At 48.7% G+C, this 27,790-nt stretch overlaps 1 protein-coding gene across 1 annotated transcript; it reads left to right on the top strand.

Moving 5' to 3' along the window:
- Positions 1 to 27,790, top strand: LOC144107711 (uncharacterized). The gene is made up of 4 exons (XM_077640843.1): positions 1 to 300; positions 1,884 to 1,996; positions 19,483 to 19,703; positions 27,541 to 27,790. The coding sequence occupies exons 1-4, from the start codon at positions 6 to 8 to the stop codon at positions 27,710 to 27,712; spliced, it is 801 nt and encodes a 266-aa protein (XP_077496969.1). The 5' UTR covers positions 1 to 5; the 3' UTR covers positions 27,713 to 27,790.

The following is a 27,790-nucleotide window of genomic DNA, read 5'->3' as shown; positions in this document are numbered from 1 at the left end:
GCCCGATGAAAGAGGCTGCAGTAAGCGATCCCCCCTTGGAAATGCGGGATGACGGCGCTGCAGCAGACCCTGCTCTGGGGTCAGCCCCAACTGCAGGTACCACAGCGCCCATAGCTGCGTCTTTGGGTGGGGATGCAACTTCTTCGGGAATGGCCGTCGTAGACACAACCGTGGGGTTGGAGCCTGACGTGGAGCGAGAGGAACCAGCACCATCGGAACAGCGGCGGCCAGTGCGCACAAGTCCACTTAGTCCGGGCAGCGAAAACGAGACGACAGTGGTGATGCCTTGCAACTGCGGAGGTACGCCGCGCTATTTGCGTTGTCTATGTGACACGGTTAATGCGCCGCTGAGAATAACTTGACCACCAGAGCAAACGCTCCTACTTTGTGGTCACCGTCTCTGTTTTCGTCTGAGAAATTGTTTCTACACGAAACTGGACCGGTGTAACAATACGACGCGGCTGAACAAGCCATCGAATGATCGAAGTTCTTGACTAAAAACGGAAAAAGGGCATCAAAACTGGTCTAGCAGCATATCCAACGCATAAAACTTGTTTGTTTAAATTGAGAAGTCTTGCTACTTAAAGAACAATAGCTTCTAAATATAAGAAAGTAAATTAATAATAGATTTTTTTGTAAATTTTGGGCTGCACAAGCCCTGAATGGGAATAAATGAGTTAGTCTAACCCTGTACGATAAATTCGCGCATGTCAATCCTGTAGAGAGGGCAATCCATATGGGCCAAATGTGCAATAAAAATTTGGGTGCCGGCCAAACGAACTGTCTAGATATTCACTCCTATAGCCAACGAACAAAAATTCAGTGGCGAAGGCGAGTTGGCTTCCATGCCGAAGCACGTAATATTGTCTGCGGCGTAAAATTTGTCGTAAACGCTTCGCCCATATGTCTTGACGAGAAGGCTGACTGCACGCGCGGACATTAGCGATATTTAGGCACTTCCAAAACCAGGGCTGTGAGCGCCGGCATTGTAAGCATATACTGAGAGGCTTCTTTCAACGGCGGAAAACTATGAAGCGGCTCACCAAGCTCCGCACGGCCGACGCCTACGACAACCAACTCGGCCCAACGCATCGTTTCGTCATTGCGAGGGTGGCAAAATTGTTGTTGCAAATTAACGCGTCCATTGTGTCTCACGTCATGTCACAGCAGAACCGAGGAAAAGTTTTTTAACGGTAACACAGAACAGGGGATCTGCTATGTAGACCATTTTTTGCGCCCGGGCCAAAAAAACGTGTGCTTCTCATACTTTTAGTGTATTTTTGGATGATTAGTTCGAGCCAGCGTAATAAGAAATGTACAGATAGATCATTTACTTTTTTAACACGCTGAAAAACCCTTGAAGCTACCCTATGTTAAGGTTGCTTTTGATCGACGGGTGGCACCTAAGATAAGCATCAACGCTGCGCTTTTAGCATCCATCTGCTAGATGGAACAAGGCTCTGGCGGCCGAGCCTGGGTTAAACATGGTGAGCCTTCTGATGAACAAAGCTTCAAGGATGGTCAAACAGATCATTAGCCGTCGCTTCAACTCGTTTTCGAATTAAAAAGGAAAAATTAGATTAAATACAAAAGATACGTCACCCAAATGGCTGCAGAAACGTGTCGCCAACATCGTGCCGCAGTCGCGTTGTAAGAACATCAGCTGCAGTAAAACGCTTAGCATCGTTCGTATCGTGAGAAGGTGCTTGTGTAAACACTACTCGTTCCCTTCCCAGGGGACTGCACGAAGGTGAAAGCACGAAAAACGAACACATACTTGCTTTATCACTCATGCATTTGCTTCGTCGTGAAAAAACAAATTCGCGGCGTGCCTTTCAACTTTTATCTCACTCCAACATTTCCCCGTTCGTCGTGTCACGCAGAAAGCAGCGGCAATGCCCGGCCCGGCTGCGTTCATCTCCAGATATACCGCATCCGCGTCGACGCCATCCGTGTTGACCCTGGCGACACCGAGACACAGCGCCATCAGAACAAGGTACGCAAACCGGCACAAAAGGAGATTTCACAAGTTGCATTCTGCGCCGATTGAGTTCTCAATGTACACGTGGTATTCACAGTAAAGGCACACAGTTATCATCATCGTCCCTAAAATGGCACCCTCCTGTGTCATTGTTGTGCAGTATATGGAAACGAAAGAACCGCGCTCAGCTAAATCGAGCGAAAGAGGGTCAAATAGTAATAATAATTGGTTTTGGGGGGGGGGAAGGAAATGGCGCAGTATCTGTCTCATATATCGTAGGACCCCTGAACCGCGCCGTAAGGGAAGGGTAAAGGAGGGAGTGAAAAAAGAAAGGAAGATAGAGGTGCCGTAGTGGAGGGCTCCGGAATAATTTTGACCACCTGGGGATCTTTAACGTGCACTTACATCGCACAGTACACGGGCGCCTTAGCGTTTTTCCTCCATAAAAACGCAGCCGCCGCGGTCGGGTTCGAACCCGGGAACTCCGGATCAGTAGTCGAGCGCCCTAACCACTGAGCCACCGCGGCGGGGCAGAGGGTCAAACGACGTTCTCGGAATCAGTTCTTCGTTCGTCCTTCCTTTCTCTCCTGCACTTACGCGCTTCCCTTGTATACCTGTGCCATGCCGACCCACGGATCCGATCATCAGTTGTGGAAAGTGTGTTTTCTCTCATTTTAATTCCCAAAAACTCTCTCCCATGAACATTTGTAAACACACACGCAAAAACAATTGCCTGTGCTATGTCTTGCAGTGAAGCTGTAAATGCAAGGAGAATGTATGGAGGACAGCTACCGCTTCCGCTTAGACCTCACCGTATCCAGTAGTTGTCGCTCTCCTAGATTCGCTACAGGACTGTAGATTCTGCATGAACGCATTTTTTTCATGCAAGATTTATCTCTAGTCGGTGATTTCTCTGCTTATCGGTTCCTTTAGCCTGTGTCCAGTCTCGCTGTCGGGTCATTTACTGTGATCAATTTCTTCTCTGGTGCCATGGGCGCCACAGTGCACGCTGCTCGTATGCCTAGTGCGCAGTGGAATAGTCACACCTCAGTGTGCGATCTTGAGCATGACATCGTGCTGTCTCGGCAGGATCTTTCATCGTTTCAACGTTTCCAGGTGCGGTACTTTGCATGATGCGTTCGTCTGTTATTAATTATTAATTGGTTTTTGGGGAAAGGAAATGGCGCAGTATCTGTCTCATATATCGTTGGACACCTGAACCGCGCCGTAAGGGAAGGGACATGGGAGGGAGTGAAAGAAGAAAGGAAGAAGGAGGTGCCGTAGTGGAGGGCTCCGGAATAATTTCGACCACCTGGGGATCTTTAACGTGCACTGACATCGCACAGCACACAGGCGCCTTAGCGTTTTTCCTCCATAAAAACGCAGCCGCCGCGGTTGGGTCCGAATCCGGGAACTCCGGATCAGTAGTCGAGCGCTCTAACCACTGAGCCACCGCGGAGGGTCGTTCGTCTAATTTTTTCTAATGTCATTTTTCTAATTTTCTAATGTCATTTTTTTTCGTTCGTCTGGAAAAAATGACAGAAAATTGGCTTTAAGGAAAGGAAACGACGCAGTAATTGCCTCACATATATCGGTGGACACCCGAACCGCGCCGCAAAGGAAGGGATAAAAGAGGGAGTGAAAGAAGACAGGAAGAAAGAGGTGCCGCAGTAGAGGTCTCCGGAATAATTTCCACCGCACGGAAGTATTTAACGTGCACTGACATCACACAGCACAAGGACGCCTTTCACGTTTCGCCTTCTTCGAAACGCAGCCGCCACGCTCGGGTTCTAACCCGGGCACTCCGGATCAGTAGCCGAGCGCCCTAACCACTGAGCCACCGCGGCGGGTTTTCGTCTGGCTTTCTTCCCTGGTTTCTACGCTTGCTGACACCACGAGCGCCTTGCCACGTACCCAAGACCTCCTCTGAGCTATACTTCGAGGTTGTTTCTTTTATATAATTTACTCGTTTTTGTAGCGAGAGCTACACTGGGCTACCAGTTGAGCATTTCGCGGTAAATGGGAGAGGAGAGTTGTGCGCATGCGCCATTACCATGGCAACTGAAGGGGAACAAAAGTGCGAAGCCGTCGCCGCGGCCGCGCGCCCGCTCCACCGTCAAAGCCGAGCGTGACGTCACGCGAATGGGCAGTTGTGCGCATGCGCCGATACCATGGTAACCAGAGGGACCCCACAGCTGCGCCGCGTTTTTCGTCGCCACCTCGCCTCACGCCGCTCTATCTCCGAACCCCGCGTCGCATGCGCAGGATTGCTTACAAAAGGCGGAGATGTAGTGGGCGTCTATATCGCAACGTTTGAGATGCATGCAGAGGAGAGCCCAGCCGCTGCTAAACGGCGGTATAGACAAGAGAAGATTAACTATTTCGATCCTGAGGTTGTCGCCTGGCAGTTCGCTTGAACCAAATAACGCCGGAGTCTGTGTGTGCGTGAAACAAGGCATCACCGCTGTCAGACGATCGCAGTGAATAATGGTGAAGCCTGCTGCGTTCGGCTTCTGGAAAGCGGCATTATCATTCAAGGAATCTACGTGCAACCGGGAACATCTGTCAAGCAGACGATTTATGTGGTTGCCACGTGTATACCAGCCCACGGCACGGTTTCACAGTTGTGTGTGACTTTGGGTGATTTCAGCAGGAAGCAGGACTCTCTTAGCGTATGAAAGAAAAGTTAGACTTTAATTAAGCTTCGGACCCTCACGTCCAGACAAGACAATGGGGAACTACTATAGAGCTTGTATACTAAAGCAGCTCTACCAAATCGAAATACTGCACCGACAAAATTACTTCTCCCCCTATCCTCTCTTCCTGTCCCCTCGCCTCTTTTATTTCATTTCTCCATTCTGCCTGCTATCCTTTATTTCCGCTGCCCCAGCTCAGGTGCTTCAGTATCGATGGCAGATGCCGGGGCTAGCAAAAATCTTTTCCTTCCTTTTTACTACTATTTTTAATAAAACCGCTACCACCACCACCGGCAAAATTGAGACCGCTGTATGCTACTTCACTGATCGTCGGGCAGCCTTCGTCTCTGTCATGCAAAATGAATAAAAGATGTGTATACCCAATGTCTCTCATTGCTAAGCATACGGTGACCACAAGCTTAGCCACGAAAACGTACCTCTCGCTACGTATACCCTGGCATAGCCTAGCTAAGCCACCGACAATTTTTTTATGCCTCCGAAGCACCTATATAAAGAATGCTAAAGTGGTATCGGCGGCTACAGAATCCTGCTTTTAAAATAAAATATTTTTTAACACCATGCTGCGTGAGAGACGCATCAGTTAGCTTTCACAGGTTAGCTTTCACAGCAGGTGAAAGGTGAAAACAAGTGAAAGCTTTCATTACATGCTTTAACGACAGGTTAGCTTTTTGCAATCCACGCTAAAGTCTAAACTCTGCAAGCCAAAAGAGAAGACAGTGAGAGGTTGGTTGAGACGACGTGACCACTACGAACTCTCAGTTTTCGGACACCAGGGGGATTTTGACCAGGTAGTCTGGCGCTTGTAATGTGCGAAAAAGCTGGTAAAGTGAGTGTAAGGCAAAGTGCGATGTTCTGCACGTCGGAGGGTAGAAGCCTTTTTGCGTGTAAAAGACAACGACGTCAGTTTAATGTGGTTCCTTAATGCGGAAGGGAAAGCTGATGAGCCTGTCGTTATTGGTAAAGAAGTTTGATCTGTATGATAGGAGTGTAAACTTGGGGCCAACAGATCGCATGGCCCATAAAGGACGCAACACGGAAGAGCAAGTTTGACCTGTCATAACCTGCGTTCTGAACATTGAGGACTCCAAAGGGATAATCGATATTAAGGGAGGAAGTAATAGAAAAGGTGGAGTAAAAAATTTATCCCATTTTAAGGTACAAGGAATTCAATGTGCCAAAGCTGCACTTGGTGATTCATGCATGAATCACACATGTATCTTCTACCCGACCAGACAAGTTTTCGTCAGACTTTAGATTACACTTGGTGATTCGAGACGCCGTACTGGAGGACCAAGGCATCAGAGCATTTGGGGTACTTCAAAGTACCATATTTTCACACAAAAAACAAGCCTTCCTGCGTTTCGACTTCGTGGAAATGTGTTCGCTTCTAATGAGATTCGATTTCGCATCCTTGGGCTGAGTAGCTGAACGCGATAGCTCCTAAGTAACCACGCAGGTAAAGAAAATTATGATGGAGCGGGAGCACTGAAATCGCCAGAGAGCACGTTTCGAAACCACAGATAGAGACTTGATGTTGATTATGCTTTATAAATGAGGAAGTCGTGCGGGAAATTGGTGAGCCGGTCATCCCCAACAATTCAGGACAAGAGCATTTTTCAGCTGGAAACCGTGAATGATCGCATTTTTTTCATATAATGTACGATTTCGCTATAACAATAGATACATGCGCAGATCACCCGACGGCATTCTTGAATTTATTTTTTCTATTACTGTTATTGCTGTCGTGAAAAGCGCTGCCCGTTTGTTTTCTATGCCAGCCGTAAATTTTCGATGCGATCGATGGAAACACACTAAAAGAAAAATTTTGCTCCATATCAGTATGAACCAGTAGTTTCAATATTTCTATAAGAGCATGTTACAATTCTCTAATTTTCAAAATTTTTTTGCGAGAATGTTGGACATGCTGACCCTCGATGTCTTCCAAGTTAAGGGCATGCGTATAGATATTTGACTAACGGTGTGGAACGGAATGGGAGCGGAAAGCTTTGTATCCTAGGAAAGTGTGAGCGTCGTGGTTGGCGTTCGTGTAGCTAATAAGATATTGTTTTTCAGTTAGCGTCGTAATGAGTTTGTTGTGCAGTCGTGCCTGGAGTTTGCGGCTCGTGTCAGTATTCATGTTTTCTTAGACAGTGGATTTTGTAGATTAGCTAGCATAGTCTAACGTATTAGAATAGCAAGCATTGGAGAGGGTTCAGGTGTTCTCAACACTGAAGCACAGATATATCTGGCCTGTTCGATAAGCGCGGGCGGCTATTGGGTGAACAAATTCACGCTGCAAGTGCGTTACGGGGTCTACGGTGGTGAGGACGCCGGGAAAGAGACGGGCATCTTTATGAAGAGGGTGTTGGAGGTTTTTTGTTGTGATAGAATAAGATTCTAGTTCAGAACCTAACAGGAAACGAGGGGAGTTGAGAACCACAAGTGCAATCAACAGAGCTGCTTCTGTGGTACCACAATGTCATCTGATGACATGACTGAGCATGGAGTTTCGACAGGCGACCTGGGAACTACAAGTAGTCGTGAGCGAACAGCGACAGTACCGTAATTGTGAATACATTAAGACAGCCAAAGTCACAGAAACTAAGGAGCATAGGGTGTTTTTGTTATTTGTGGTGTTCATCATTGGGCGAATAAAAGGCCAATTATTGAAAGATAATTGATTGGATGGTTGTGCCAAGGATACGAGCAGGTGGAACTTGGATGTTGCGGCCTCATGTTAGAACAGAAGTGAGATCACGATCGGAGGTGCTAGCTTTTTTTTTTTGCTGCAGACGACAAAGATATTGCATTTTGCTGCATGCAAGACATTTGCGGAGGAAAGACCAACTTCCAGAGGTCGAAAACCCACTGTGAAGTTCTCACGGCGAAAATTCTCGGGTGACGCGCTATCGCGACGGTAGTTATATGGGAAACAGGCGGTACTACCGGATTTATGAAGTGGCACCACCTTCCCAACTCGCCAGTCGTCAGGACTTTCACCTGTATCAATGCACTGTTGAAAAATTATTAACAAACACAGTGGAGAGTAAACGTTTCTACCCCTCCGAAACATGGCATTAATGGGGCGAAAACTGGACTTCTAGACACCTTCAAAGACACAATTATTTTCTTGATACCACCACTATCAATAAACGTTCCACCTTATGATAATAAATGCAGGAGGGCGGATTCGGTAAGAATGACCCATCGTGAAACGCAAAATTCTTTCAAAATATTTCAAAATGGTTCGACAGTCGGCGATAGAAACTTCGCTAGAGTCGGTTAGTGCTACCGAGGTCTCTGGCGAAGCGTTAACAACGCGCCAGAATTTTTATGCGTTGCATATTGCAATCACTCAGTTCAGCCCTTGGCGCGACCGGGCAGCCACCATTGACCTTTAGCGCAACCACGTGACGTGACGTCACGACAGCCGGAGGAAAAGCTGAGCCCCAACTCGCGCGGTCGCGCGCGGCCGCAGCCACCACCTGACTCCCTCTCCTCCCGCTAGGGGCGCTGCGCCGGCGCGTGACGTCACGGAGGAAAAGCTGGGCCCCAACTGGGGCGGTCGCACGCGGCCGCAGCCACCACCTGACTCCCGCTCCTCCCACTAGGGGCGCTGCGCTATAATTGAAGTCACGGCATATGTATAAAAGAGCTGCGCTCTTTCGCCGGGACAGTCTTACAGTAAGCCAGATGCCGCCCACGGGTAAAGCAGTTCGACAGAGCGCAAAGCGAAAGCTTCAGCGGGCCGAGAAAATCGAGTGCCGCCAAGCAATACCTCGCCCTCAAAAAAAAAAAAGACCGCGCAATATGCAACGCATTCTTGGCTTAACCAAGCTAAGCCTGGCCATTCTTTTTTAAAGTTATCACGGAGCATGCATGGTAGTTTTGTTGTGCGTGAAGTAATTTTTGCTTATTTCAGTGGCAGAATGTAAGTTTTGTTACCTTCTTTATGCGCTGCCCAACGGTCGTCTGAAGGAGCCAATTTTGCAGCTCGATAAAATCGCTTCATTATAAAAACAAGAACTGCGCAAAAAAGTACCGGACAAGAGAGGAGAAGCACAAGTAACGAGCGCAGGTTAAAAAATGGTTTATTTCACTAACGCCTTATTCCTTCAACAACAAACCGCATGAGCACCAACCACACAAAGCAAAAAACTCACAGGACGGTTGCGATTTTGTAAAGCGACGTTCAGCGATAGCTGTTTAGGCCTTTAGTCTTAGGGATATATTCCTGGCGCACTGGTGTACTGGACAAGTGATGCACCCCTGCACTGGCAGGTGGCTGTGCCAAACAGAGCCACCGGGATGCTTATGCTAACCATGGAGGACCCGTGACATATGGTCACGTGACAATGTAATGGGCTCGTGGCCGGGTGGTAGACCATCCTTGCATTCCGGAGGCTCTGGGTTCGATCCCCAGTGCCGCTGGGTACCCACTGGTCTTTTTAATGGGTACACGATTTCCCCCGGCCTGGTGCTCGGCTCTTCTAGGGCGAGAGGCTGCGGAAAAGGATCTTGCCCCAAACCGTTGCGTTGACGGATGAGTGATTCGTTCCACCGTCAAGCAAATCTAAATCCGCCTCATGCGACGAAATCCCACCTCTAACACAAGTGACATTAAGGTCACGTGACCGTGATATTACCGCAACCACCGGTTACGCCGACGGCGACGGCGATCAGAAAGCGAGGGAGGGGAGCTTAACAGCCATCGCTGTAAAAAAGGCGTAATCATACGTCCACCTTAGACGGTGCCTCGGCGAGCGCATCTTTTCTTCTCATTTGCTTTCATTTTCATTTCTTTTCAAGGGGAAATTACTGCTCCGCTCCTCTCCAACACCGCGCTTGTAGTATTGTGGTTTGTTGAAAGAAAAATGCAAAAAATGGCGGTGGTTTAGCTCTGGTTAAACCTGGGGTGACGCAATAGCTACATCTGGCCGAGTGGAACTCGCTCAGTCCAACTGCAAAGTGAGTCTTTCGGCACTACGTTTAGCTTGGCGTTCCTTCATTTTCGTCCCACTTGACACGGCGGATGCGCACAGCTGTGGCAGCTCGGTTTCGCCGGTGCGCCGCGCCGCCAGCAGTAGCAGCTGATCCGTACCACGTGGCTGGTCACGTGACCAACTCCGTGACCACGCCGTGGCCGCGCCTCCACTGTCACGTGCCGCCGCCACGCTGAAGGCTCGAAATGCTACCGCAATGCAGCTATCGCTACAAAAGGCAGGAAAGAATGTTGCCGGACGGGGCAGTTGCGATATCTGAAGCACCACTGCGCGCGTGGCACATTGCACGAGCGGCCGGGGTGAGGCGCCCAGCCGTATATCGTCGTCCAGGGCTACCGCACGGACGTCGCTTGGAGGAAGAAACTGATGTGCGGCGGTGGCGAGATTGTATACCTCGGCCTCCTCGTTGCCGAGGATGCCGCAGGGACTGGGCTCCCACATCACACGGATACTGAATACATGCTCTGCGAGGCACAGAACCTGGGACTAGCGGTTTCGAGTGTGCGCCGATCGTCCCGAAAGCCACGCTCTCCGTCTGCGCATTTCGTTTCTTCATGATAGTGTTTGCTTCACAGTCACCTCATTCTTTCAGAACCGCTCGTGGTGCAAGCTGTATCCTTGCTTTAGTGTGTGGTTTAAAAGCTGACTCGACGACGCAAGCACATTATGTCACATTATGGGCCTGCTTGCCATAGCAGCACGTAGCGAGGGGGGGGGCGGCGGACCCGCCCCGCTCCCCTCGAAATTTAGGGTCGAAAGCACTCCGTCACTAGGTGCATAAAATTTTTCGTCGCCATCACTTAAACGAGTGGCAGAAGCTGCAAACTCGGACTACCAACATTGAAATAGGAATCGAACCCACCGGGAACCGGATTTAGCAGATGTGGGTCTGAAGCTTCCTGGAAGAAATTGGCCGGGGCTGGGAACTCGGGCTACCAACACTGAGATGGGAACCAAATCCACCAGGACTCGAGTCAGAGGCGCTCCTTCTATAGTCCATGCAGGAACGTCCATGCGGCTTGGTTATAAAGCGGGGCTTGACATCTGTGTCGCTCCTGGCAACTTGGACAGCATACATCATGGTCTTCCTCATAGGCATGCCTCTGGCAGGCGGTAGAGGGTGGTGACATGGAAGGGTAGGCCATGAGATGAGTCAAAGCCGACTTGGCCCACCCCCGAAGTTTCGGTGGCCCACCCCCAAAATCCCGACATTTGACAGCTATCTGCAGGTGTTCGCCAATGCTTGGAAGCGATCGCTAATCGGACCGCTAGCTCCCAGAAAACAACAGTGTTAATGATAATACTGAATTAACTCACTTCGAACTTTTGGGTTTGAATAGCAGCGGATAAATCCCATGTGGACAGGACTGAAGAACGATGACAAAAACAGTGGGTATATTCAATAGACAAGATTACAAACGCCTTCTTTCGACGACTTTTCGTTGCGCGCTGGCCGATCCGGGTGGAAGTGGGAAGCTCCGGGTTCCACCCAGTTTTGGTGGAGGTGGGTGTAACGGCACGAGGCGCTCTTTAGTGAGTAATTGCCTCAAATAGTCGCCGCACTAGAAGATCTCATGGAACCCTGCCCCGATGCAACAAGCGCTTCCTCCGCGCCTGCTCTCTTTCATAGAGTATGCTCGTTTAGCTTCCTCATTTGTCTGTTTGCGACACTTTCTTAGGCCTAACGCATCACTTGTCCTTGTATTTGCAGAGCACATCGATTGACATGAACACCGCTTTAGACTTTTGGACTGCCTGGCTGCAGGTGATGAAGGTTCGAGCCACGTTGGCCGTGACACAACCTTTAGCAGGAACTGAGCTCTTCCGACACTGGGGCTTCGTTCGCCCCTCGCCATTCGCCTGTGAGGGGCGCCGCGGGGTTTACGGAGCTTCTCCCAAGCGAACACCTCTAATGAAAGCCGGGCGCCAAGCCGGGGGCCGCTTGTACCCATTTTTACCGGTGGGTGTCCGGCGGTGGGTTTCGAACCAACCGCCTCCCGCAGCCGAGACGGGCGCCCAAACCACTAGTCCATTTTGTGCAGCCTGGAAAGAATGGCTGCTAATACTGAGGACAAGTTTCACAAAATATTATTGGTATGTAAAAAGACAGCGAGTGATTTTGGCGTCAGCTCGGAAATGCCGTGAGTGGGGGGGGCACTCGGAAGTATCGGGCTAATTATTCTTCGACTTCAGCTGAGGAATGCTATAGGCGAACGACGTTTATTTCTTACATGGACGATCTCAGAGCTTCTCTTGAGCGCCGCTTTTGAACCCACAGGTCAACCTTAAGTGGTTTGCAGTTTGTTCTGCCAACATGGGTCTCTAAAGCAAAATGTGAGTCCGCGCCGCCGGCTCTTGAATTTTCCATACAGGACATGCAGGCAACGCACATGTCTGCGCTAAGTGGACCGTGGCAGATATAGAAAGCAAAATGGGAAGCAACAGGAGTAGAGCAGACACCGCGATACGCCACAGACGCTTTAATTAACTGCGACAAGGTCTTATTTCCAAATGTTCATACAGTCATCAAGATTTTAGCAACGCTGATATTTACTACCGCCGTTCCAGTACGCAGTTTCTTTACATTGAAAAGGATTAAATCATACCTTCTGAGCCGAACAGGTGAAGAGCGCCTTAACGGGTTAGCCTTGTCTTCAATACATATGGCTCCAGATAGCGTTGACGAAATTATTTCGACATTAATGGCGAAACAGAGGCGACTTGGCATTACAGCATGACAAAAATGATATTGCAATTCAAACCAAAAATAGAAATGTCTGAATAAAAAAGAAATACCGTCATATGTATATAGGGTTTTTTGTGATTTATATTATGCTGCTCACATAAAGATGTGGTAGTGCTGATGCTAATGCTTATTTTTAGCAGTGCGTACATCACTAAGGTGTCCCTTCTGTGTGGCGAATATCTGCGGTTATGTGTGCGATGCTGCGTATTGTTTTCGTCGTTTAAATTGTAAGCTGTGTGTTTAGTTTTCATCGTGCGTATGTGCTTCGTACTAGCTGCTTCAATGTAACTAGTATTGGTAGTGAATGTCACATATATTAAGGAGCCTAAGTTAAATTTTATAGGAAAAAGGTGTGAAGAAGACGACGCGAATGAACCGAAGACTAAAGAAGAGGAAGAAGAAGCATTCGTTGAGGTGGAGAGAGATGATTGGTGGCGAAGAATTCGGTGAGGTGTAGAGAGATGATTGGTGGAGAAGAGAAGAAGACGACGATAAGGCTTACGGGGACTAACACCGAGGCTATAAAAGGGCGAGTGAGAGCGAGGCATGGGGGGGGGAACAGCAGAGAAGCGGAGGCACCGGCGGGTCAGAGACACATCGGCTGGAAGAGAGCGACGCCGGCTACTGCTCCGGTGAGCTCGCGTTCTACGACTCCGCGTCGTGGACTTCCTGCCGTGCCTGAGCCCGTTCCGGGGAGTCAACAGAGGACGCTACCACCTGCTACAGCCAGGGGTGTTTCCAGCGCTGTTGCCACCCATCCGGGTGGTGCCCCAACGCCAACAACACCGGCATCACCTCCACGGGCGCTTGGACTTGGAGCTTGTACAACGCAGCCAGCGACGCCAGCCCAAGCGCGTCGAACGCCGCCAGCAACGCCAGCCCAAGCACGCCGAACGCCGCCTCGACGCCGGATACTGGATCCATACAACGCCGCAGCTGCACCGAACCAACCGTGAGCACGAACGCAGACCAGGAATAGTAGAACGCTATAGTAGTAGACGCTGGTAGCAGTGTGCCCGTGTCGTGTGTGTTTATGTCTTTGTGTGTTGTGTTTTGGTAGTTTTGTGTTCTAGTGTGTTTGTGTCACGTAGGATGTATTAAATGTGCGTTTGTGTGGGTCGCATAGTCCATTCTTTCAGTCCGAGTGTTCTCCGGAGAGATCCGTGACAAAGATAAGTGGCGAGCCTGTGCCAGGATACATTTCCTTTTTTATTTTTGCTTTGTCTCGGATCTTTCCGATCTCTCGACGGCAGAAAATATGGATTTGGCACAAACGTTAGAACTGGCGCTCAAGCTAGGGTTAAGCAAGGAAGAGGCGTTGCGTCTCTATGACGAGGAGGGAAAGAGGAAGAAAGAGGAAGCAAAGAGGCAGAGAGAGGAGGCAGATAGGCAGAGAGAGTAAAGGGCGCAAGCACGCGCAGACGCTCTCGAGGCAGAAGAGCGAGAAGCTAGAAGAGCCCGCGAGGCAGAAGAACAGGAGAAAAGAAGGATAGAACGGGAGGAGTTTATTTTGTGGAAACCGGCGCATGTCGCTGGAGGATATGGGGAGATCACGGACAATCATCAGCGTTCCTTAGCGGGTACAGAATCTCCTAGACCGGCCAGAGTTTGTCCAAGAAAGCTGATAGCTCCTTTCCATGACAAGAGAGATGATTTGGATGCATATCTGCAATGCTTCGAGCGGATAGCTTTGAGGCAAGGCTGGGAGCGCAGTGAATGGGCCACGGCATTGAGCATGTGTTTAGTTGGAGAGGCATTGAATGTTTTTGGAAGGATGCCTGCTGCTGATTCCATGGACTATGAGAAAGTCAAAAAGGCATTCCTCCAAAGATTCAGGCTTACGGCAGAGGGTTTTCGTGAGAGATTTCGCACCGCGAAACCTGAGGATTCGGAAACCGCTAAGCAGTTTTCCTGCAGGCTATCCAACTATTTTGATAGGTGGCTTGATATGTCAAACACAGAAACGAGTTTTGAAGGAATGCGCGACAAGCTGGTCACACAGCAATTTTAGTGTGCTGCAGCGCAAAGCTAGCGCTATTCCTGAAAGAAAGTTGTGTTCATTGGAAGAGTTCGCAGACACTGCAGACCAATCCCTCGAGGCTCAAGGGCTAAGAAATTTGAGTAAGGCAAAGGAGGAAACCCAAAAGACCCTAGAGACAGATGCGGCAAAACCAAGAGTATATGGCGGTGCATCTAAGGCGCCAGTAAGGTGTTTTCTCTGCGGCAAGGTGGGACACCGTGCAGCTGACTGTCGGACTAGTAGTGCTGCCCAAAAACCACAGGTTGTGTGTCAAGTTTGTAAGAGGAGGGGTCATACTCCGGACGAGTGCCGATACAGAACGCAGGACCGAGCTGCATGCGTAGTCGACTCAAGGGTAGAACTGGTCACGCCATCCGAAGTTCTACAGCTGAAAGGAGAGCAAACGCCGCTGGAAAATGAGGCAGTGAATGGAACACCCAAGTCGAAAGCAGCAATGCCAGTGGTGGTTGGGCATGTAGGAGACCGTCCTATATTGGCGCTTAGGGACAGCGGAGCCAACACAGTCTTGGTTCGTAGAAGCCTGGTGAAGGAAGAGGATCTTACAGGGGAAGCGTCGGCCATCACTCTTGTAGATGGCACAGTGAGGTACCTTCCTGAAGCAAGGATTCTAGTGTACACGCCATATTATACTGGACAGGTAGTGGCAAAGTGTGTAGACCAACCCATCTACGATCTCATCTTGGGGAACATTACGGGTGCAAGAGGTGTCGAAGACCCCGATCCCGAGTGGAGGATGCTCGACGGTGAAGAACATCCAAAAGAGGGAAGGCCTGCGACAGCTCAGAAGGGTGCAGTCAGTTTCTCGTCGGCAGTGGCGAAGAGAGCTCAAGTGACAGCCCGAGCAACGCAGTGTCCGCTCTCCACTCCTGTTACGATGTGCCTGAGCGTAACACCGGGTGAAATTGCAATTAGGCAAAAAGAAGACCCGAGCCTGAAGATTTGCTTCGAAAGAGTCGGGGAAAAAGTGAAAAGAAAGAAGAGTCGTACGTCCTTCGAATATCAATTGGTAAATGGCATTCTGCACAGTTAGTGCATATTTATTTCAGGAAGGCGGGTCCAACAGCTGGTGTTACCGAGAGATATGCGAGAGACCATGCTACGCTTAGGACATGACGCCATTATGGCCGGACGCCAGGGTGTTCAAAAAACGGTGTCTATGATCACCGAGCAGTTCTTTTGGCCGGGTGTTCAGAGTGACGTTAAGCGCTTTGTGAGTTGGTCCCGTACCTCTGGGCAAGATGCCAGCCATCGACCTACCGTTTCAGCGAGTGGCGATTAACATTGTGGGGCCAATCTCCAGTATCCGCCAAAGGCAATAGATATGTGCTTACTCTGGTTGACGTGGCCACTCGTTATCCTGACGCTATTCCACTGAGAACTATTGACAGTATCCAAGTGGCGGAGGGTCTCGTGGAAATGTTTTCGCGTTATGGGTTCCCGACGGAAGTTTTGAGTGACAGGGGCTCGAATTTAACGTCGGAACTAATGAAGGAGATTAACCGCCTTGTATCAGTGAGGCAGTTACTGACAACGCCTTACCATTCCGTGTGTAATGGGCTTGTAGAGCGGTTCAACGGCACCCTCAAAAATATGATCAAGAAAATGTGCCAGGAGAGACCTACTGATTGGGATAGATATTTTCCAGCTCTTTTGTTCGCTTACCGCGAAGTGCCACAAACGAGTCTTGGTTTCTCGCCCTTCTAGATGTTATATGGGAGAGTCTTTAGAAGTCCACTTACAATACTCAAGGAGCTGTGGGCTAATAAAGAGATTGCATCAGATCTGAAGACCACACACATATACGTGTTTGAGGTGCGGGATAGGTTGAAGGAAACATGCAGGCTTGCACATCAAAGCCTGGCAAAGGCGCGTGAACGTCACAAGGGATGTTATGAAAAGAAAGCCATTCACAGAAATCTGAATCCGCGCGACAGGGTTCTTGTGTTGCTACCTATCGATCATGATAAGTTAATGTTGCGATGGAAGGGCCCATACCTTGTGACACGGAAGAAAAAGGATATCAATTATGAGGTATTGACAGATGGCATTAAGATGGTTTTACATGTAAATATATTGAAGAAATATCAAGAAAGAGGTCCCGTACGGCAGTACGCCCCCAGGGCAACTTGTTCGGTAGTGGCCGAGGAGACAGGTGATGCTGCCAAGGTGTCCACGTTCAGTGGGAAGAAAAACGCAGGAGGGGATGAGGTACTGAAGAAGCCCAATTTGAATGCAGAAGGAGGATTACAGCTTTACTCCAAATCAAGGGGGATACGTTTTGGGATGGGCCAAGCAAAACTGAGGTCATATGTTACAAATTAGACTTGTATGAGATAGAGCTAACTGGTCAGCTCTGGGTGTCTCTGGTATATATCTTTTTGTTGCTGTGTTAATGTATCTCTGGGATTTACCTTGTTGTTGTTGCTATTGTTGGTATTATGTGAGTATCCAAGGGAGTGTGTTGTGGACACGAACATGTTTATTAAGGACTCTGTACGGACAACGGCAGTGGTGTGTTAGTGTTCTGGAAACGCAGTTTGGTGTGCTATGTTAGTGGTGTGCGTTTGGTGTGTGCTGGACATCTTCGGTGTGGTGTGTGCTGAGTCCAGAATCGCCACAGAAGATAGTGGCTGGCTGGATGGCTTGAAGATGAGGATGACGTGAGCAGTTTTTGATGGAAAACTCTTGAGAGAGGTGCCCTTGTCACATATATTAAGGAGCCTAAATTAAATTTTAAAGGAAAAAGGTGTGAAGAAGATGACGCGAATAAACCGAAGAATAAAGAAGAGGAAGAAGAAGCATTCGTTGAGGTGGAGAGAGATGATTGGTGGAGAAGCATTCGGTGAGGTGGAGAGAGATGATTGGTGAAGAGGAGAAGAAGACGCCGACAAATCTTACGTGGACTAACACCGAGGCTATAAAAGGGCGAGTGAGAGCGAGGCATGGGGGGGGGAACAGCAGAGAAGCGGAGGCACCGGCGGGTCAGAGACACATCGGCTGGAAGAGAGCGACGCCGGCTACTGCTCCGGTGAGCTCGCGTTCTACGACTCCGCATCGTGGACTTCCTGCCGTGCCTGAGCCCGTTCCGGGGAGTCAACAGAGGACGTTACCACCTGCTACGGCCAGGGGTGTCTCCAGCGTTGTTGCCACCCATCCGGGTGGTGCCCCAACGCCAAGAACACCGGCATCACCTCCACAGGCGCCTGGACCTGGAGCTTGTACGATGCAGCCAGCGACGCCAGGCCAAGCGCGTCGAACGCCGCCAGCAACGCCATCCCAAGCGCGCCGAACGCCGCCTCGACGCCGGATACTGGATCCATACAACGCCGCAGCTGCACCGAACCAACCGTGAGCACGACACGAACGCAGACCACGAATAGTAGAACGCTATAGTAGTAGACGCTGGTAGCAGTGTGCCCGGGTCGTGTGTATTTATGTCTGTGTGTTGTGTTAGTTTTAGTAGTTTTGTGTTCTATTGTGTGTATCACGTAGGGTGTATTAAATGTGCGTTTGTGTGGGTACACCCGTCGCCTAGTCCATTCTTTCAGTCCGAGTGTTCTCCGGAGAGATCCGTGACAGTGAAGAAGGTACATAGAATGCCACACTGAAATGAAGCTCTGTTTCTTGTTTCTTTCCTGTATCATTATAAGTTTAACGAAGCCAGGTTAAACATTTTAGTCACGATTATGTGTGGAATAGAATAGTATGGTATCTGTTTTGTAGTTGACGTTCTCGTATTTTCTTGAGCGCTTTTTTCTTCACATTGTATATACGACCAAGTTGTATTAAACGGCTGCCGAGTATGAAATTTTGTCTTTGTGAGTCATTATAGTGAGGGGCGCACCACACAAGCGCACCAGACAAACTTTATTTTATTCACGACAGTGTTAGCAAACATTCTTTCCTCCCTCAGTAGAAAAAAAATTGTTCATTTGGATCCCCTGCCCCTGAACAAAATCCTGGCTACGTGCCTGATGTCAAGGGACGTGCAGCCGTGATAACATGCATGCACGAACCTTGCTCAGTTCGTAAGGTTAAGTTCATAGAGGCGAGTCGCGTTCAACGTGCGCAAACGCCTCGTGAGATGATGCATATCCTGCCTACATGCTTCCTTGTTTCTTCCAGGAAAGTCCAACAAATGTCTTCTAAGAATTTATTCCCCAGTTGCCGTTAACGCGACGTCAGCAAAGACGAGGCGCAGTACTGGTTACGGACGAAGCTTGCAACACTACAGTCGTACCGCCGTCGTGCTCGGACTTGCTGCACATGCTTGCACCGCGAGCGGCTTTGTGGGTCGCGGCGCAATGAGATGCAGACGACGAGCCTAGTCGCGTCTCCATCGCTATAGCTACGCTTCGCATGCGCGGGGAGGGGCGGCGATGAGATTAAATGATAAAAACATGGTCATTCTGATTCTGGCTGAGTACAGCATGATACCAGCGAAAGTAGTGTCCACATAGTGAATATGTAGTGAATCTCACCAAGCGCCAGTGTTTTAATTGAACCTCAGTGCGGGGAACAACGCTTTTGTATTGGGAGACGCCTGGGAAACTGGATCTTGTGCTAGAATGTGATACTACGGTTAAAACAATAGATTGTGATGAAGTATACGGCTGCAGAAAGTTGCGGCCACAATGCATGTAGTTATTACTCGTATGCTTATATTGTGACAAACGCTGCTGCGGTGGCTCAGTGGTTATGGAGATCGGTTGCTGACCCGAAAGACGTGGGTCAAGCCCGGCCGCGGAGGTCGAATTTCACTGGAGGCGAAATTCAAGAGCTCCGCGTACTGTGCGATGTAAGTGCGCCTGAAAGAAACCCAGGTGGTTGAAATTTCTGAAGCCCTTCACTACTGCATCCCTCTTAGACTGAGTCTCTTTGGGACGTTAAACCCAATAAACCAACCAACCTTACACTGCAACAGTGCGCCGCGGATATCATGGCAGTAAACAACTGCTTTCCGAAACGTCGACCCTGTTCTCTCGTCGGCGCAGACGTTCCTCATGTGGCTGATGGACGAGGACCACCTGGAAGACCACGCCATGTTTGTGACCAGCCTGCTGTTCAGCGCCAGCCTCATCATGATGCTCACGTTCGCTTGGCTCGAGGCTGATCTGGCGCTGGCCGGTATCTCGAGGGTGTGGGCGGCGCTTCTGTCTCTACTGCTCATGGTACAGACCTGCACCTGGGTGTCATTTGCGCTGTACAGCCTATGGTGAGGATATAGCGCAATGCTCAAGCACTCTGCGCCAACATGACATCGATTTATAGCCACAGATGCATGTATCATGATCAGGGAGACAACGGCCTCGTTGTCGCCGTCCACTCTCTTTCCGATTCCCTCCGATCTCGAATGACACGCCGTGTGTGACCCATGCCTATAGCCTACACCGCTGCAGCCGCAACCTACAAGCCCACTCCACACCCACACCCCTGCAGCCAGATGTCACAACGTTCTCAGAAAAAGTCATTCACTAGAACTGACCCGTGGCGCTAACGTGAATGCAGAAGGATAAATGCAACTTACACTCCACACCCCCCGCAAGAGTCCCTAGACGTCCAGACTGTCATGAGCTCGTTTCACCGCACCAGGTGTCGCTGATATTCGCATTACCTCACGGTATACGCGTTTTGAATTTCTGAGTGCCTGAGCAAAGAAACACTGATCTCAGATTTCCCTGATATATGTCCGAAGTCTCTCTCCATGACCTTAATATTGCTTAAGAACAGCAACCTGGGTCCCACAATCCCCACCGGTGACAGCAGCTGCCTTCGCGAGCAGTGGCGCATTGCTAAACCTCTGCCTCACTGGGCCACGAACGGCAGGAGGACTGCTCGCGATTCCGCAACTATGGGCATTACCCATAGTTGCGACTTAAGCTGAAGCCTGACAGACCTTAAAAACCGAGCTTTGAACCGAACCCGCCGTTAAAACAGACGTGCTAGTACGCCTAATTCGCATTTGTCCAAACTACGGTAAATCATCTGATATTTTTATTTTTCCTTCATGGCGCGCTCGTTATGTAGCAGCGAACACCGTCGCCGGCCATTTGAGCACCCTAGAGTAGACTGCCCGACGGTGATCAGAAATAGGAGCGGCCGTCCTTGGTTGCACAACTTCAGATGATGCACTGACATCACAAAGCACTTCGCATCGCACAACTCCTCTGGAACATACTGTTGAAAATGGAACAGTCATTTATTGGCTCAATAAACGCGGTAATCTCTCCTACATTCGTTTGTCTCGTTCTAGGTGCAGTTTCAGAAATGGCCGGCCAAACTAGCAGCCAGAGCGCAGTGCAAAGTATGCTGAAGCTAGCTCACCACTGATCGTTGGTAGGTGCGTCTACGTCATTGTCATGATAGATTTTTCGTAATGGTGTGTGTTAATGTAATGGCGGCAGAGTAGCACGTTGCGCACGCTTCTTGGAAAGGGATAAATTGCATGGTTGTCAATGCGGCGCCGTTTTCATTTAGTACATACAGCAGAAACGCCCAGGAACCAAAGGAACGGTTTGATGCCTCCAATTGCTCTTTTTCACAAAAATATATACGCTTGAGAATGAAGGAAAGCACGCGTGGTCATATACTGCGAAGAGTCGGCACTTGGTATCGGAATTTAGTTATTTATTTGCAACGTACTGCTAGCCTCATTGTGGAGGCTTTCACACTCCTGGGATAAATTACATACACACATAAAAAAACGGTTACGGTCAGGTTAGTGCAGGAATGAAAATAGTAATAATTGCTTACAAAATAACGATTGTGCGATGTCTGAGTTCGTTATACTTATTGACCTTTACGGCCGTCAGCACGCTTAACAAGAACGCTCAATTGCGTGCCATGCACTGATATTACAGCCCGTCAGCGCTGGGTGCTGAGTCTGAGACCATGCTGCATGGTGTGTTTGCTGCGGTTGGAGATAGCTCGTGCTCTGCTTCCACACTAATGTCTCAGACCCAGCGGCCGACACGCAGCCGCCCTAATGTCAATAGAAAACACGCGCTCGAGCGTTTGTGTTAAGCGGGCTGACGGTGGTACAGCTGACGCAGTGGCTTTGAGGTTATGGCGCTCCGCTGCTGACCCGAAAGACGCGGGTTCCATCCCGCCCACTGTGGTAGAATTTCGATGAGCCTAAGTTCCAGAGGCCCGTGTACTATGCGATGCGAGTGCAAGTTGAACCCCAGGTGGTCGAAATTTCCCGAGCCGTTCACTACGGCGTCCCTCATAGCCTGAGTCGCTTTGGGACATTAAACTCCATACCATAAACCATTTATTGACAATGACCTAAATTTTAAAAGGTTGTAAAATTCTAATCACGCTTAAAAAGTAATGGTTGATTGCGCATCTAATTATATCGGCGGGACAGTTTTACACAGGTGTGATTTGGACCTGAACGCCATAGACATTGCTTTATTAAGTTTTGAGGGTAACTTGAGCTTTTCCCATCCCGTGTACCGTCTTTTCCAAAAGTGACCGAGAGACCTCATAAGCGGCATCAATGGGCTTACAGGCGAGCGGCGGCGTTTCTCTCTCCGGTGTTGTTTGATGCTCCCCGGCTGCGAGTGCAAACTGGCTGACGTAAGCTTGCGCCCTCGCACAGTATGACAGTATGTCGAAAAATGCTACCCAATTACTTATCATCCAAGGAAGTATAGCGAGGGCAAAGGCTTACGTCAGCCAGTCTACGCTCGCAGCCGGGGAGCAACAGACGTCGCCGGAGACCCCAGCGCCACCGGTGCGGCTGCTCGGTTGCTTTTGGCAAAGGCGGTACATGTTGTCAGAATATCTAAGTTAAGAATCGCGGCTAGGTGATCCACGTAGTGATAAAAGGATAACATGGCACGGTCATTAAATTGTATGAAACCCTATCTGTACATCTACACTCTAAGGCCTTACTATAAATAAAAATAAAAGCTTCCTTCGGATATAACCTTGAGAAACTCGCTTGCTATTTTATGCAGCTACACGTTCCATTCAATCAAGCGTCTATCCTGTGCTGCGTACTCCATGCTTTCTTTCGCCTTGGAAATGCTGTTCGAGAAGCTTTTGTACAGAAAGAATAGTGCCTTGCTGCCTTTTCTCTATCTGAAGAAGGCATACGACACAACCTGGAGGTGCGGGATTCTTCGCCACCTAGCAGAGCTTGACATTCGTGGCAGGATGTTAAACCGCCTAAACGATTTCCTGTCCAACCATTCTTCTCATGCACGTCTGGCCTCAATCCTGTCAAGGAACTTCATTCAGGGAAATGGATTTCCTCAGGGGTGTATTTTAGGCACAACACTCTTTGTTGTAAAAATCTGTTCCGTAACGAAAATAATTCCAAAGTCCATCATGTTTGCGGTATTGCATGCGCATCCTTCAGGTTATTAACGTACTCGAGAGACACAACTCACATTCAACAAACTATTCATTTGCGCAGTACAAAATGAATTTAAGTTCTTTTCATAAAAAACAGTTTTTATATTCTTTTCACACCCAAAAGACGCTTGCACATTGATCCCACTCTCCACTTAAAATGAAATTGTACTTCCACTAAAAAAGAATACAAATCTTTAGGAATAAATTTTGATACAATGTTCGCATTCTTACCTCGCATTACCTCCCTCAAAAAGAAAGCTTTGCGATCCTGGAACATACTCAAAGTACTCTCACGAAAACACAGGGCATCGGATAGAACTTGCCTTTTCCAAATATACTGCCCTGTAGTGCGGCCTACCTTAGATTATAGATCCGTAGCGTTTGGACTAGCGAGACCTTCCTACCTTAAACAATTGAATCCGGTACAAAAATTAGGTTTGCTTCTCTCATGTGGCGCATACAGAACATCCCCCGTAAATAGTCATTACCTCGAAACAAATGAGCCACCTCTCACATATAGGCGAGCAATGCTTATGTGCGCATATGTACTGAAAATAACGTCCCTACCGAAACACCGTTGTCACACCAAAGTTACAAAGTGCGTTTCCGGGACATTCTTCAATAATAAACCTCAGTCAATCAGACCTTCCTTGTTCTGGTTTGAATATCGTTGTGAAGAGTAAGGATTGCTAGATGCCCTACCTGAAATTGCTCGTGCACACGATCCACTGCACCCGTGGTACACCCTTCCCACACTCCTCTACTTCACATTAGCACCTTAAAACATAAGACGCCACATGAACACATACTGCAAGAATATTTTGATCTTTTAGAGAAATATGCAAACTACACAGAATTTTACATAGATGTCTCAAAATCTAGAAAATGTGTTGGTAATGCTGCAGTACAAGGAAAATGGAAAAAAATAGACCGCCGAATTGTGCATAAATTTTCACTGCTGAATGACATATTGTGTAGGTAGCTATAGGCGGGAAAACGAATTAACAAAATTGAAAACCGAATGATCTACACTTATTCACTGAGTCTACTTCATGCCATCCATTTTAGAAATGCAGTATAGAACACCTAGTCCGAAGCATCACACATGGTGTAGAAAAAATCACAACAAAAGGTCACATGATATGATTCTGCTGGGTCCCGAGCCGCGTGTGGATAGAGAGATGAGAGCAGACACGTGCTTAGCGAGCTTGCAGCTGCCAAATAAAGCATGTGAACATGCCCCTCAGAGATTGCATGAAGTTAATGCGCATTAGGTTGAAGGATAAATGGCAAGCGGCTTGGGAAAGCAGAAGTTAACAACAAACTAAACTTTGTAAAGCCCATCTTGGGAGTATGAAAATCATGCAGGCATCAGGAATGTTTCATAGAAGTCTTCATGCCGCTTTCGGATTGGACACACACATCCGACAAATAATTTTCTGTTGAGGAAACAAGAAAATCCGCTATGTGAAATGTTTGGAGATGCACACACCGTAAACAGGTCCTATTCTCGTGCACAAAATTTGAAGCACTAAGAAAAGAAATATTTTGCTCCATTTTACAATGAACACATTCCTCTACTCCTAATGTTCCTCTTGGGCGAAGATGTACTTGCCGACTCATGTGTTTTTAAGTTTTTAGGAAGGGATACAGGCATAATGTACAGCCTTCCTGATTTTTAATAATACAGCGCGAGCGTCGACCAAACTACTGGTCCGCGCCCTATAACGGCGATAAGCGTGCAACATGTCGAGAGTTCGCGCACGCGCACGAAGGAAGAGCGTTGTCTGCTACGCTGTTCCGATCACGAAGACACACGCCCTGCCACAATATCTGTTCGGAAAAGAACCGACGGCAGTAGAACATGTGCATGACTAAGATAGGACACACTGAAAGGTTTGTAAGCTGCGATGCTTTTTTTTTATGTTGTCTAGACACTGAAATACTGGTTAAAGAGCTTGTTGGTCCCCTTTTTATCATGTTCCCACCTCGCAGAAGGCTGCTCAAATCAGAAGGTTTGCGTTCCAGGCAATGGTTTCCACATGCTGCTGTATTTCGTTCCTTTTATTTTTCCAATCTTAACTCTGCTTCGCCAGCGCGACCTCCCGTAATAGGAAAAAAAAAGAGAAAGCATATCTCAGTGTCGCACCTTAGTCATGCACATATGCTGTACTGCCCGCCGGTTTTTTGCGAACAGATATCGTGGCAGGTCGTGTGTCCTCGTGATCGGAACAGCATAGCACACGACTCTCTCCCTTCGTGCCCGTGCGCTAACTCTCGCCGTGTTGCACGTTTATCGCCGTTATAAGGCGCTGACCAGCAGTTTGGTCGACCTTCGCGCTATATCATGTGTAAGACAGACCATTGGGGTTTCATGCCCCAGCGGCCAGTGCCGACGGAGGAGAAAAGGCAGACGAAAGACGAAGCTGACGAAGTTCTGGTCTGCGCTCACGAACGCTGGACTACTAAGCTGCGCTGCGCTAACAAAGATTGTGGCAGTCCACATTTATCGTTTTATTTGCCTCTTTACGTATGTATTAAAATCAGAAAGGCTGTACGTGCTAGTGCACTGCCGGTTCTTTTCATTTCCTTCTTGGTTCTTACACCTTAGGAGACTGAGGGCCGGTCAAGCTGGCTAGCTCAGCTTTCTTCCGAGTGTCCCCTACCTGTGCAGATGTTCTTTTTGTACTTGACAGCCAGAATAAAGTCTGGTAGCAGATGTTTTAAACATACTGTAGATGTGATAAAACAGTAGATTTATTACAACAAACGATTTTCTAACCGCACCTTATCTACTTTCTCATTCTTTAGAAGAGCGCTTAGGTTTTTATTTGGTTTGTTGTGAGCCAACAGATCCTTGCTCGGCCATGGATGGTCGCTGAGGTCACCCGGCCTTCTTTAAAGCTTTTAATATTAATGATTTAAAATTGTTCTTTCATTTTTTAAATAAATATTATAAACAAACGTTTAGGCTCTCTCCACCAGCACTGTTTGTTCGCATTTTTGTAAAATTCTTCACGAAGCAATTTTTCTACACCTTGAGCTTGGCTCATGATAGCCTTAGATGCTTATGCGCCACTGAACCGACCTAAACTAAACATCTTTTATGAGTAAGCTAAATGTTTCGTTTCAAAACGAGGTGCTGACCATAAAGCGACTGCATTCTTTACTCACTAACCTAATAACCAATGGAGGTTGGGCGTCATGCACTACTAATACATGCATTTTCTCGGCAAGGGACCACGATCGAAAAATCCCGTTTCGCTTTCTTTTCTCGTTTTCTAATACGGAGAGCCCGCAAATGAAACACTGCGTGGTCCGAACTTGTTTCCATTAGTAATAGTAATACTTTTTGCACACTTGAACTGTCTAATAGGTGGTCATGTAAAATTCTGCAATTTTTTGTTTCGGTGTTTTATTGTGACTTCCTTTTTATACTTAGGGTGCACCTTGCTTTAAAGGTGGAATTCGATCCTGGTATTCAATTAGAGACAAAGAATTCGCATAACTGTAACTTGAAGCCGTCCTCTACGTACTCTAGTGGAGCAAGCTCTGAAGGGCCTATAAAAACCACGCACATCCGTGAAACCCGCGCCAGTATAAAAAAAGAGGAGGGGACACTTAATCTCCGCCTTAAAGGTATGACGCGATAGTTTTAATGGTGTAACGCCCCTACATGCGGAATTAGTCATTCTCGACCTTACTTTCATAGATCTCATGCCACTCCTGGCACAGTGGTGCAGCAGTTTAATGATGGTCCTGCCATCGGTGGGGCTTATGCGACTAAGGTTGCTCCTCCTGGGCAACTTCTCGCGACCAATCGTTAGTTTAACTGCCACCTGTACCGGTGGTCAGTTTGCTTACAATAAGGTGGGCAGGTTGTGATAACGCCACAAGGTCACCTACCTAGGTTGCCCCCTAGGCTGCTTCTGCGTGGATTTTTCGCTCACAACGACGCACGATTTTCTGCACAACAGAAGCCTGAACGCTATCGCGTTCTTGGCGCCATTTACCGCTCTTGGCGCAGTGGCGCAGCGGTTAAACGATGCGTCACTGCCCTATGATGGCAGGTGCTGCCTCCGGTGGGGCTTCGCGACTCAGGTTGCTCTTCCCGAGCGGCCAATCAATCATTAATGTATCAGCCACCTGCCGCTGTGGCCGCCAGTATGCTCACAAGCCCGGTGGGCAAGTTGTGATGACGCCTCACGGTCCCGCGACCTAGGTGGCCCCGCTGGTTCCGTCTCCGTAGATTTTTCGCCCAGACTGCCGACGGCGCCGGGTTTTCTACGCACCGGGAGCTTTAACGCTATCGTGTTATACCGCAACAGCTTTCGCAGAGAGGATATCTGTAAGAGGTATCAAAACTTCCGAGTCAGAGCGTTTTGCATCGTAACGCGCTAAACTCAGCAAACGCTGTTATTAACACCGCTTCTCATGCTTCTCGGGCAGTGCAGTAGATGGTTCCCATTAAAACCAACCGGTTCCCGCAAGCGCCATAGACACAGCTGGCGCAGCTGTGAGCAACTGTGAGCAGCTGTGCGCAATGTTGGGTTGGAGTCCAGATATAATAGCTTTCGCTGTAAACCACTTCTGGCGAAGCGAGCACAGCGGAACCGACACAAATTATGATGTTCGTTAACGCTGAATCATCGCACCAACAGCCTCAACCCTAGGCTCTTTGTGCGCAGGATGTACCCGAAGGCGTACATCAGATGGAAGACTGAGCCGCATGTGCCGCTGCGTCGGCCGCGGTCAGCGTCGAGGCGCCGTCACAGGCGGAGCAGGAGCCGCGGCAGTCGTCACAGCAGCAGCGCCGCCACGCAGACGCAGCTGGTGCTTGACGCCGACCAGAGGACCTAGAACCGATCGTCGCCAGGGGGCTGTGGAAGGATTCCGTTCGTAGCAGGGCCCGAGCGGTTCTCTCACAACATAGCTATG

The sequence above is a fragment of the Amblyomma americanum genome, chromosome 10 (genome assembly GCF_052857255.1).
Source record: "Amblyomma americanum isolate KBUSLIRL-KWMA chromosome 10, ASM5285725v1, whole genome shotgun sequence".
Taxonomy (NCBI): Eukaryota; Metazoa; Arthropoda; class Arachnida; order Ixodida; family Ixodidae; genus Amblyomma; species Amblyomma americanum.
This window is presented reverse-complemented; position numbering and strand designations above follow the sequence as displayed.